This window comes from Colobus angolensis, unplaced genomic scaffold, assembly GCF_000951035.1.
Source record: "Colobus angolensis palliatus isolate OR3802 unplaced genomic scaffold, Cang.pa_1.0 Scaffold645, whole genome shotgun sequence".
NCBI classification, from domain to species: Eukaryota; Metazoa; Chordata; class Mammalia; order Primates; family Cercopithecidae; genus Colobus; species Colobus angolensis.
In genome coordinates this window covers 420,697-433,001 of record NW_012120099.1, presented here as the reverse complement: position 1 = coordinate 433,001, position 12,305 = coordinate 420,697, and the positions used below count along the sequence as shown (strand labels likewise).

The following is a 12,305-nucleotide window of genomic DNA, read 5'->3' as shown; positions in this document are numbered from 1 at the left end:
TTGTACTTGTGAGCTCCAGGAGCCTCCTGGAGGCCATGTCTCAAAACACACAGCCAGCTAGTCCTATTTTTTGAGGACCACTATTGTTGCTTTGAGGTCAGTGGAAAGAGCATTTTTCCTCCTGAACTGCAAAGCCTGGGCACTGCCTGACCCCCAGGAAGAGGCAGTGGTGATGGTGGGCTCTCGGTCAAACGCCTGAAGGGAGCCAACCCCTAGGCCAACGAGAGAAGTGGAGCTGCCACTCTGCCCATGGGGGAATCCCCAACCAGTAGCCAACCCACGATGCCACCAACCCCGTCTCATCAGGACCAGCTGGTGACTGGGAAAAGCAAAATGCAGGCCAAAGCTAATGTTGCTACAGATGACAGAAGCAGGAAAGGAAAACCCAAAGCTCATGACGAAGTCTCTCCTACCTTCGATCATTTCTCCTCCTGCGGAACAGCTTCTTGGTGTGTGCGATCTCCACTTCATGGGGCATCGGGTGGTAGCCCTGTGTCATGCGGGGAGGAAGGGGATCATTAGTAACTCCCGAAAGAGAGCAAAGCACCTCTGGGACTGCACTAAGTACACCAGCATCTAAGACAGAAAGACATCAAGAGTTTGGAGAGACTAAATTCTGACCACCAAATCCAGACTGAAAAAGGAAAAACAGTAGTCAATGAACTTCCTACCAGGCAATGATGCTGGAATTACAGAATCAAAGAACAGTAGGGGCAATGAGGACCTTAGAATCCAATATGTCCAAGTCCTTGAATTACAGATGAGACATTCAAATCTGGAAAGATGAACAAGCTGGTTCAAGGTTTTGCAGAGAATGAGCAGCAGAGCTGGGGCCAGGTTCTGCAGCTCACTGGCTGTGCATCCCAGGGCAAGTTACTTCTCTAAGCACAAGTTCCATAACAAAATGGGAATGTTAACCTTCTTCTCTGGGCTGCTAGAGGACCAAGGAGGTGAAACCTGAAAACCCTAAGCCCTGTGAAGAGGAAATTTGTCTCCTAAACCTAGTCCAGGCACCCCCAGTGAAATTTTTACCCAAGACCTTCTTTCCCTATATAGTCTAGGGAGTATTTAGGAAAACATGAAAATAGCTAAATTACTTTTTCAACATTATTTATTATTATTATTATTATTATTATTATTATTAGAGACAGGGTCTTGCTGTGTCACCCAGGCTGGAGCACTGTGGTGCAAACACAGCTCACTGCAGCCTTGACCTCCTGAGCTCAAGCAATTCTCCTGCCTCAGCCTCCCATGTAGCCAGTATCATAGGCATGCATCATCACACCTGGCTCATTTTTTGATTTTTTGTAGAGATGGGGTCTCACTTTGTTGCCCAGGCTTCTTTTTCAACTTTAAAGGAGGAACTGGGGAAAATTCTAAGGACAGTATTTTGTGTATTGTCACCATGACAGCAACTATTTATACATCTACATCAAGGTTGGAGAGAGGCCCTTGACTTGCAACCCAGGGCCGACCCTGCAAATGCAGAATCACAGGCAGAGCTATTTGTATAACCTAGGTTGATGGATAGCTCTGCTCTTCCTACATTTTCCCATCCCTCCTCCAACAGAAAAGTGTGTTCTGGTGTGGACATGACAGAGAACACCACCATGCACTACCATTCCATTATGAGCAGCCTGGGGTGGAGTAGAGGGTACCTAGACTTGGAGTCAAGTGGGAGAGAGTGGACTGGCTTCGACCTGGGACACCTGGGTGCAAGCCTGGATGCAGAGTCTGCAGCCTGAGGGTGATCCCTACCCACCTGCAGGGACCTGTGCATGCGCTGGATGAGAGGAAGCCACAGGGTCCAGGCTGCTGGACCGCGGTCAGAGGGGGTCCATTTTTGCCCACTCTCCACCTTACAGGCAGGGAGCCCGAGGCCCACAGTGGCCACACAGTGAGTTAGAGATTGCAGTCCTGTGGGTCGCACCCCGTGGTGGGGCACATGCAGCCCTCTGGATTGAGCCTCCATAAAGGAGGGTCTCACTGTTTTGCCTTCACAGGGCTCAGCCCCCAAGCTCGTGGTTGAAACTGACCACCCTGGCTGTGCTGGGACTGGCCAGTTCTGGGGAGCTTCCCAGAGAGGTAATGGGAGAACAACAGACTCAGGAGGACACAGGGACCTTGGAGTTATGGCCACTTGACCTGGACTGGATTGAGTGCAGGGAGGGAGCGACACATTTCAAAATACATTTTAATAACAATCCTTTCCTCTCACCCCGTCTCTCTTGCCTCCAACAATCTAGCCAAGAAAGCATGAATGAATTCCGGGCTCCAGGCAGCCACAATGGGCCTCTGGGGCCTTAGGATGTGCTTTGTTTAATGGTTTTCTCAAAGGATATTATTTGTTTTCTTTAATACAAAACACAAATAAGGAAAAACACCAAGTCTTCCCCTCTCGTTTCCCCTCTCCCACCCTGACTAGGCTCTGGGTTGGCCCCCTTCCCTCCTTCCCTCCCTCCCTGCCTCTCCAGGTCACTTCAGGAACATGCTGGGTGTGCCCCAAGGAGACAATGGACAGGAAGCCGAGGCTCCCCGCTCCGGCGGCGGGGACTAGGATCTCTGCTCTGAGGCTGGGCAGAGGGAACTGGCCATAGTCCCTGGTGTAACACGAGCCTAGGGGGTGCCAGCCTCCTCGGTCTGGGCCTCCAACCCTGGGCTCTAATCCACTTCCTGGCCTCCTTACCTGCACACAGGCAGCAGCCATGGGGAGCTAACCCTGTCCCAAGACTCAGTGTGGCTCAATGGGGCACACCAGACCACTCAGGCCTTCACATGAAGCCACTGATATGTCCCCTGTGTCTACCCATCCATCCATCCCAGAACAACTCATATACATGTAGTATATGTGTATAAACCATATGTGTAGTATATGTGTATAAACCATGACAGTGGTTAGAGGCCTGTGCTCTAGAGTTAGACTGTGAATGTCAGATCCTGGCTCTTCCTCTTGATGGCTGTGTGACTGAGATGACCTAACCTCTATGTGCCTCAGTTTCCATATCTGTAAAATGGAGAGAATAGCATCAGGCTGCTAGAATCCTTGTGAGGATTAAATGAGTTCAGAAACATGTAAAGAACATAGGATAATGCCTGACACATAGTAAGCCTCATTGTCATTATCACTGCCATCGATGCCATCATCATCATCATTGTCGTCATCATCATCATCGTTATCTTTCCTGTGATCCTGACACTCTGCTCAGGGCTGAGTGTGCCAGGACAAACAAGGCAGCACAGGCACCTGCCCTCATGGAGCCCCCAGCCTTGGAAAAGAGTCCAGCAGGAGGTGATTTGCAGGGAGGGAGGGCATGGGAAGCTCAGGCCATGGAAGGAAGAGAGAATCTGCACAGTGCTGGTGGTCCAGGGTGGTGTGCTGGGGGAGGTTCTATTTTATGCTCTTTTTGGCCTGAGGCTGGCAGACTATAGTGAGGCAAAAAATCAGTGGAACAAAGTGACAGAGGTGACAGAACAAAGCCTTGCACCCTCCGAGGTCCTCCCTCTCCAGGAACAATCCAGGCCAGGGCTATAGAGGGCTGGTCCTACCTATAAGGCCACGTGGAGCCTCAGCCTCAATGTGGCATCTAGGTGAATAAATGAATGAACCTTGCTGCCTTCCCTGGGGCCTTTTACATAGAACTTCTGGCACTGGGAACCTCCTCCTGCATGCAATGGGGGGCACTGTGTTGACACAAGCTCCATTGAGAACCCCTCAAAATCAGCCACCTTGTTTTTCTAACTCAAGATGGTATCTGGTACCAAGAGACACATACAACTCAGGGTACTGCCTACACTCCTTCCAAAACAAGAACACTTAGGTGTTAACAGGCGGCAAGTGTGAGGCCAGCAGAAGAAAGGAGAAAGTCTGTACTAAGCCATACAACTGTCACCAGATGTGCAGCTCACGCAGGTTGGCAGAGCTTCTTTAAAGTCATTGGTGAGAGGTAAGGTAATATGTGAGTGGTCTTGGCAGCACTGTTCATAAGAGTCAAAACATGGCAACAACCTAGTGCCTATTCACTGATGACTGGATAAATAAATTGTGGTACATCTATACAATGGAATATTATATGGCCATAAAGGGGAAGGAGGTTCTGAGCCACACTACAACATGAATGAAGCTTGAAAACATCAGTTCAGGGAAAGAAGCTAGTTACAAAGGACCACAGAGTATATGATTTCAGTTTTTAAGAAACGTCCAGAACAGGCATATCTGCAGAGATGGAAAGTAGATTAGTGGTTGCCAGGGACTGGGAAGAGGGAGAATGAAGAATGACTGCTAATGGATGCTGCGTTTCTTTTGGGGTGATAACAACGTTCCAGAATTAGACAGTAGTGATGGTTGCACAACCTCGTGAACACACTAAAAACCACTAAGATGGATACTGTGAAAGGGTGAGGATCATGGTATGTAAATTATACCTCAATTAAAAAGGTGAAAAATATCTGGGGGCAGTATATTCCAGGTAGAGGGAGTGGCATGTGTTCAGAGGAAGAAAAAAAGGAGAATGAGGAAGAGGAGAAGGAGGAAGAGGAAGAAAGAAAGGAGAAGGAAGAGGAGGAGAAGGGAAAGAAGAAGAGGAGGACAAGGAAAAGAAGGAAGAGGAGAAGAAGAGAAGATCAGTCCAAATGAAAAGTGGCCCCCACCATTTAATCTCAAAGAAACAGCTGCCCTAAAACATTATCTGTTAAGATAGGGCTGGAAAAGGTGGCATGTCCAAGACAAGTGGCACCCAATGACAGGAAGGTCCAGTCCAATATGTTCCTGAAATCTGGAAAAAGTATAAGTTGTTGTTTCTGGTGGCCTGGCCAGGGGAGATAATATTCTGACTTTAGACCAAAGACCCCCTCCTTGCTTTTTAGAAAGGATAGATCTCTTGAGTGGTAAATGGGAAATGTATCCTTTAAAAGCACATACAGTGGTCTTTGCTTTAATTCTTTGCTCAATAAATCCTTCTACTATGTGCTTTGAAAGGGCCCCGTGTAGACATCAGTCCAGGTATGAGTATCCCCTCCAGCCCCTGCACTCCCCACAAGAGAGAACCAGCCCTGGGGGTTTCCAGCTTGCTTTTTGTGTGTCTGGTCTACCTGAGTCAGATGAGCCTCTGTGGCACACAGGAACTATCAGGCCCTGCCTGCTTTTCCCCAACCTCTCTGCATGAGAACCATTCTCCCCTGAGCTCTGAGACCTGGCTGCAGTTCCCCGTCTGTCTAACATCTGACCACTTCCGGTAACTAAATGGGCCTGAGAGACAAGTAGATTATATAAACCAAGCCTCTCCAGGGAGGGAGGGAAGCTAATACTCCTTCCACACGCAGTGCCGGCAGAGTACACGTGGAACACACACGCGCACACACACTCCTGTCCTGAGGTCAGTGCTTGTGGAAGACATGACACTGAGGGGTGGCATGTTATTGCTGGTTGCAAAAACATGTTATGTAAAATCAGCCCATTCCAAGGCAGGCTGAGGCTGGTATCTCACAACCCAGTGTGGTGGGTATTTCCGAGGGATTAAGGGCAGGCCCAGCAGAGCTCTGGTCCCAGAACATGAGCCTCAGACAGTTATTAACCCTAGCTGGGAGTGCAAGGGCCTTGCCATGTGATAACAGCCATAAAAACATAATAATTCTTGAATCTGGGGGTGAGGGGATGGGAAGGGAGGGCAAAACAAACAGTGAGCAGAAAGCATGTGTGCCGGGCGGCTCTGTGACCAGCTGACACTGTGATAGGAGCGATACGCCTTCCCTAGACAACAGACTCCCAGCCACCCACCCATCCATGCCTCCATCCCCCATCCCTCCATGCACCTGCAATCTCATAAATATTGTTGTTTCAGGCACTGTGGATACAATACTGAAATAGAAAGGCAATTTGCTTGTTCTTACAAAGCACACTTTCTAATGAAAGGAGAGAGGCAACAAAGTATATCATATGATAAAGAACTATGTTTTGCTATGGAGCAAAACACAACAGGGCAAGGGGATGAGAGAGGCAGTGGTGGAGGGGTCAGGGAAGACCTCTCTGTTCAGGTAACACTTGACATCCATCTACCTACCCATGTCCCATCCATCCACCCTTGGCTCTCTCTCACTCGACAAATGCAGAAGGCCCGCCATGCAGCAGTACATCGGACGGAGAACAACATGAGAATAAGAACCTGTCCCAGGCCTAGGGGAGCTCAAGGGAGCACAAACGAGGAAGCTGATAACATGCCATGTGCGATAGCTGAAGTTGAACGGGCACCTCTGGCAGCCCAGAGGAAGGACTGGGGACTTCTTGGGAGAAGGGTCAGGGAAGGCTCTGCCAAGTGGGTGATAGTTGAGCGGAGCCCTAAGGCATTCAATGGGGGCACAAGAGAGGAGAAGAGGGCACGCCACAACCTCAATCTGGCAGGCCAATGGCAGCAGCGTCATGGGCTGAGTGCCGGGAGATGGGCTGGGCTCTGGGCAGAGGTGAAGCCCTGGCGTTCTGAGGGCCGTTGCTGGCGCTCCTGACCACAGTGCCTGGCATGACTCCATCTGTAAAGTCCTCCTCACCCTCCGCAGGAGGTAGAATTGTGTTCCCCAAAAAGACTGGTTGGAGTCCTAATCCCGTGTACCTGTGAATGTGACTTTATTTGAAAATAGGATCTTTGCAGATATAATCAAGTTATGATGAAGTAAGTCCTATGGGATTTGGTGCGGCCTTAAATCCAATGATGGGTGTCCTTATAGGAAGAAGGAAATTTGAACACAGGGAGATGAGGAGACACAGAGGGAAGAAGGCCATGTGAAGATGGAGGCAGTGTTTAGAGTGAGGCAGACACAAGCCCAGGAGCGCCAAGGATTGCTGGCAGCCACGGGAAGCAGGGAAGAAGTGCAGAAAGCTCCTCCCCTAGAGCCTCAGAAGAAGGCGCGTGGCCCGGCCAACGCCTCCAGACTGTGAGACGATGCACTGCTGTTGCCGTCAGCAATCAGTCGGGCTATGCCCGTGGACATCCCCATTACCCGTGCTTCCCTGGAGACCACAGTGGAGTTACCAGTTGTCCAGCACAGCCCGATTCCTTCAGAGGCTGGAAAAGGCTCTTGTCTCCACCACCGCCTGCCAGGCGAGGTGGCTGGCATGCACTCAGGGGCCTCTGGTGTAAAAGTTGTTGTCTCTAGCCAGTTCTCATACGGGGCCGAGATGTGCCCACCCTGAGGGGCCTGTGCCTGTCTCCCATGCTTCCTCCTTCCCCAGCCAAGGGTCCTCTGGGTGATATCATAGGTTGAAGTGTGACCTCCAAATTCTTACGCTGAAGTCTTAACCCCTGGTTCCTCTGAGTGGCCTGATGGGGAAAGAGGGCTACTGCAGATGGAATTAAGTTAGGATGAGGACACACTGGAGTGTGCATGTGTGGGGCCTCGGTCCAATATGACTGATATCCTTGTAAAAACAAGGCTGTGTGAGGAGTGGGGAGACACTGCAAGACGCTGAGGGGCCATTAGAAGCTGGAAGGAAGCAATGGTCCTTCCGTAGCATCTTAGGGTGGGTGTGGCCCTGCCGACACCTTGATGTTGGAATTCTGCTTCCAGAACAGTGAGGCAAGAAGTTTCCATTCTAAGCCACCCAGTTTGTGGTCCTTCGTTATGGCGGCCCCGGGAAATTAACCCAGCCGGAGCGGTGGGCAAAATTACCCAGGCTGGGAAGGGATATTTTTCCGAGTCTATTTCCTTTGCCAAAATTTGAATTTGAATTTGAGGTTTGAATTTGTATATGTTGAAAGCTCACCAGGTAATTCCACTGTATTTCCGGCCCATTTTTATGGAACAGGAAGAGAAAGCTTAGTGAGGTCAAAGAAGTTGCCCACAGGGGCCCGACCAGTTAGCAGGAAGCTTGTGTCTTCCATCTCCAAGGCACACGGTCCCAATGGCGATGTCACAAGGCCTACAGTACCAGGGCAGAGATGGGAGGCCAACCCCCTGGGAGCATCAGAGAGCTCTCTCCCCTCCACCATAGACCCCGTGGTGCTCAGCCATGCCCCCAGGCCTCTAGAAGCGAGGGGGAGGGGACAAGAGTAAGTCTCTCCCTGTCCAGCCTCACTTCTGTACTCAAAGACAGGCAGTCCCTCCCAGTGACCACTATGCTTCCCCCCAGGCCCAGAGGTGGGAGAGCTGGTATCTGGCAGGCACTGGTTCAGACAGCCTGCCATGTCTGCCTTGCATGTCCTTGCTGTAACCCCAGAGATGACCTTGGCCACAGCCCTTTTGGCAAGCTTGCCTGCTCACCTCCCTTCTCCTCTCCAGAAAGGGGTATCCCTGGCCATCAAGCCCACCCTGCCCTTCACTCCACAGGCTGGGGAGTGTTGGTGGTGGTGGTGGTGGAGGGGGTCCCCTGGCTGCTGCCCCTGCCCCAATGAGGTTTCGAAGTGCCCCGCAGAGCTCAATTCCATGGCCTACACTTTCATAAAATCCAATGCCCACTTAACCTTCAAGGAAAATCTTCCTGACAGTCTCATGATCTTTGACCTCTGACCCCTGAGCACAAATCTAGGTCTGATAGAAATCATCCAAGCCTAACTATCTCTAGCTCTATTATCTTTCTCTCTCCCATACGGCAGCTTTTTGAAAAGGAAGAAAGCATTATACAGAAACAAGAAAGTCTTCCTCCTGCTTTGTTAAAAACAACCACACTAAACGCTTGTCTTTGCAAGGAAGCGGTGAGGCCATACAGTGGTGGGGATCCTAGCCCAGGCCAGGGAAAGGCAGGAGGTGGGGATCCTAGCCCAGGCCAGGGAAAACCAGGCTCCTCACCAGGCAGACCCTGCAGTTCCAACCCTGCTCCCTCCCAGCTGATCACCTGTCTGCCCCTACAGTGCCTGGATATCCACTCTGCCCTGGCCTCTTGGAAACTACGGTCCTCCTCCTCTTCTTCACAAGCTTCTATATTGATTACACCAGGTTTCTGTCACTCCCTGGGCACACCCAGAGAGCATTAGCCCCACGGAGGTAGGGCAGATCCTCAGGCCAAGTCCAGACCCTGCCAGCTCAGGACTTTGCAGACTCCCACCATCTCTAGCCCCAGCCTGGGGAGACGTCCCAAGGAGTGAACAGTACAAAGGAACCACAGCACTTGGTTAAAGGACCAGAAAAATCCCAAGCGCTCCTCTGACAATAAGCTTGTCTTAACAGCAGAGGCTTCCTGCTGCTGGGGGTCATGGTTTTTCATGTTTTTTTTTCTAAGAAGTTATCCTACCAAGGTCTCTCTCCACGTGCGCAGGATGTGTGGGTCACGTCCAAGCAGAAGTAAATAGGTAATGTTTCTAAAATTCCTGGAATCTCTAGGTTGCACAGCTATTCAGAGAAGTTGACCTGTTTCAGAAAGGAAAGTGGGGGGTGGGCAGGCTCACCCATGCTTAAATTTGTGGTTTTCTAACTTTTCTTTTAATTTATTGTTTTTTTAATCAGCAGAAATCCTTTCAAAAACAATACCTTAGCCGAAGTTCTAATATAAAATCATAGATAATAAAAGTAAACATGGAATTTCTGGAAGCTGCCGCTGAGCCCTGGCACCCCACACCCAGCCTCCATCTGCCACACATCGGTGCCCTGGGGCGTGAACCTAAAACTCTACCCATTCTGAAAAGCTCTGCTCTCAATACTATCCCAGAGGCTAGCTGCACAATGAGCTAGACATTTTTCTAGAAGAAGGGCTTCACTTAGGAACCCCAGACAGGTTTCAGTGGATTCCACGACCCCCTTAAAAGTGCATGTGAATATTTTGCCCAGAGAAGCCTTGTGGGTGAGAGCCCATGACATACACCCTATATCCAGGTGGGTTTCATCTGCACAGCACTGCGGTTCCAAAGGCTGGGTCGCTGGAATGGGCAAGACTTCTTTGGATGCTCCAAGGCAATAACCACCCCTCTCCTGCTTTTCTTTCCAATGGGGTTTCTTATTGTAACAGTCTAAAGAGTCCTGAATAAGAAACTGCACACACTCTTTGGGTGACCCAGGTCCTGGCTGTCGCTAAGCCTGGATCACCATGGACCATTCTTTTAATATCTAATTCTGCCATCTCCTCTCTCTTGTGTAAAATGAGGATGAAAATATTTGCTCTTCCTACCTCCTTTGCCACACTATTAAGCCTTTCTTTGATTTCATGAGCCAATAAATTCTTTTTACGTTTAAAATGCTTTGAGTTGGGTTTCTGTCACTTGCAACCAAGAAAGTCCTAAATAATTCAACATGATACAACTTTAGGTGTCAGTGGTGCTGATCTTATTATACCCAGGAAGTCATGGAAAGCAGACATGACCCCTCCCTTATTGCCCTCCATGGGTAGCCACGTCAAGAGGAATCCACCAAGCAATCTCAAATACAAATGACATTTACTTATTAATTTCTGAATAAACAGATAAAATAGGTGAGGACACTGATGCAAAGAACAGGGACTAGGGACCAACAGGAAAGTGTTAGAAGATTGTTTCTATATGTTATAGAGTAAAATGTATAGGAAACAATTAGTAAAATGCCACTTCTTCAACTACCATTGTCAGGCTTCCATTCTGCAGCCAGTGCAGCGCAGTGAAGGGAGGCCGTGTCTCCGTGTGCGGTTGGGGGACGGAGGCACTAGAGGATGACTGTGACTCTCTGTGTTGAAGACCAAATGAGACCAAAAGGCTACAGGCCTTCTCCAGGTCATGAACCCAGGAAAGATTTGAACACAGCCCACTTGCGCTCACGGTGTTCATGCTGCTCACTGACACGGACAGTCACAAGAGAATGGGACTGGAGTGGACCGACATGCTCCACTCCCGGGAGAATGGGTATCTATTAAGGGTCCTAGACACACTTCTGAACTGAAAACGGCAACGCCTTCAAGCTGCTGTGGACCAGCGGCAGAAGGAGGCCCAAGAAATGTGAGAAGTACGAAGGGCCACGAGGAATGACAGTTTCTGTTCTGCAGCCCCTGAAAAAAACCACCTGGGCATGAGACACATATCGCCTGTGTCCCAGCCCCTCACGAAGTGGTGTATCTGTGCACAGGTAAGACCCAGAGCCTCAAGAACTCTAGAGAGCAAGCTCAAGAGAAGGCAAAGCAATGTTCACGTTTGGGCCTCTAAGGGGGAAACCGTTGAGAAGTGGGCAACTTTGTGAAGAGTTTTATGTACCTGAGGAGGTTCAAAGACCATCATAGAACTGAAGCATCAACCAACTCCAGAAGAGGAGTGATGGTCAACAAACCCTCAGAGGATGCCCATGGTGCCCTGTGAGCATGCTGTGTGCACAGACACAGGAAAACAAGACTCCGCCTCTGTCCCCAAGAGGGGCATAGGCCCCTGGGGAAAATGGACCTGCAAATTGAGTGGCGTCACCGTGGAAGAACATCCAAGGACCAAGGAGCCATGAAGGAAAGGACACCCGAGGCCACCCTTTGAAGTGAACAGAGGCTCTGAGGTTAGAGTGAGAGAGGCACGGCCCATGCTTGAGGGGCTCTGCTCTGCTGCTTCTGAGTGCGCTCTGCTGCAGCTCATTATACAAACTAGCAGTAGTCATGCTCGCGCAGGGCAGGAGCATCTGTGGGCAGCAGGGAGGGAGCCCCTGCCTAAACCACCCCCACAGCCATGCTAAGATTCTGAGGTGTACCCCACTGTGCCGGGGGGAAGCCTCCAAGGCTTCACGTGAATGAACAGGTTCATCACCGTCCCGCTGTCTGCCCTGGTAGGTCAGAGCTGGCTGGAGAGGCCACGGGCAGGTGTATTAGCCTGTTCTCATGCTGCTAATAGAGACATACTCGAGACTAGGTAATTTATAAAGGAAAGAGTTTTAATGGACTCACAGTTCCACATGGCTGGGGAGGCCTCACAATTATGGCAGAGGGCAAAGGAGGAACAAAGTCACATCTTACATGGAGGCAGGAAAGAGAGCATGTACGGGGAACTCCCCTTTATAAAACCATCACATCTCATGAAACTTACTACCACGAGAACAGCATGGAGGAAACCATCTCCCTTCAATTATCTCCACCTGGCCCAGCCCTTGGCACGTGGCAATTATTACAATTCAAAGTGAAACCTGGGTGGGGACACAGCCAAGCCATATCAGCATGGATAAGGAGGCCACAATGAAGGCGAGAGCAGCAGAACCTGCCTCTCAGTATCTGCTGACCCAGCGTGGAGTGTGCTCACATGGAGTGTGAGAGCTGGGGGTTTGCAGGAATGCAGATCCAGGCGGCCTGAGCAGAGATCAGGCATCAAGCAGTTTGGCTAGATGCTGTGACTGCCACTTACTGCAGGAGCTGGCAGCAATGCCTACTTTATTTATGCCTCTAGTTTTCTCACCTA

At 50.1% G+C, this 12,305-nt stretch overlaps 1 protein-coding gene across 1 annotated transcript in view; it reads right to left on the bottom strand.

The window, feature by feature from the left end:
- The window catches only part of CTIF (CBP80/20-dependent translation initiation factor), a 331,498-nt gene that overhangs the window by 149,463 nt on the left and 169,730 nt on the right, over positions 1–12,305 (bottom strand). The window contains exon 8 of the mRNA XM_011964142.1: positions 414–490. Coding sequence (XP_011819532.1) covers positions 414–490 — 77 coding nt within the window. The remainder of the gene's footprint in view (positions 1–413; positions 491–12,305) is intronic.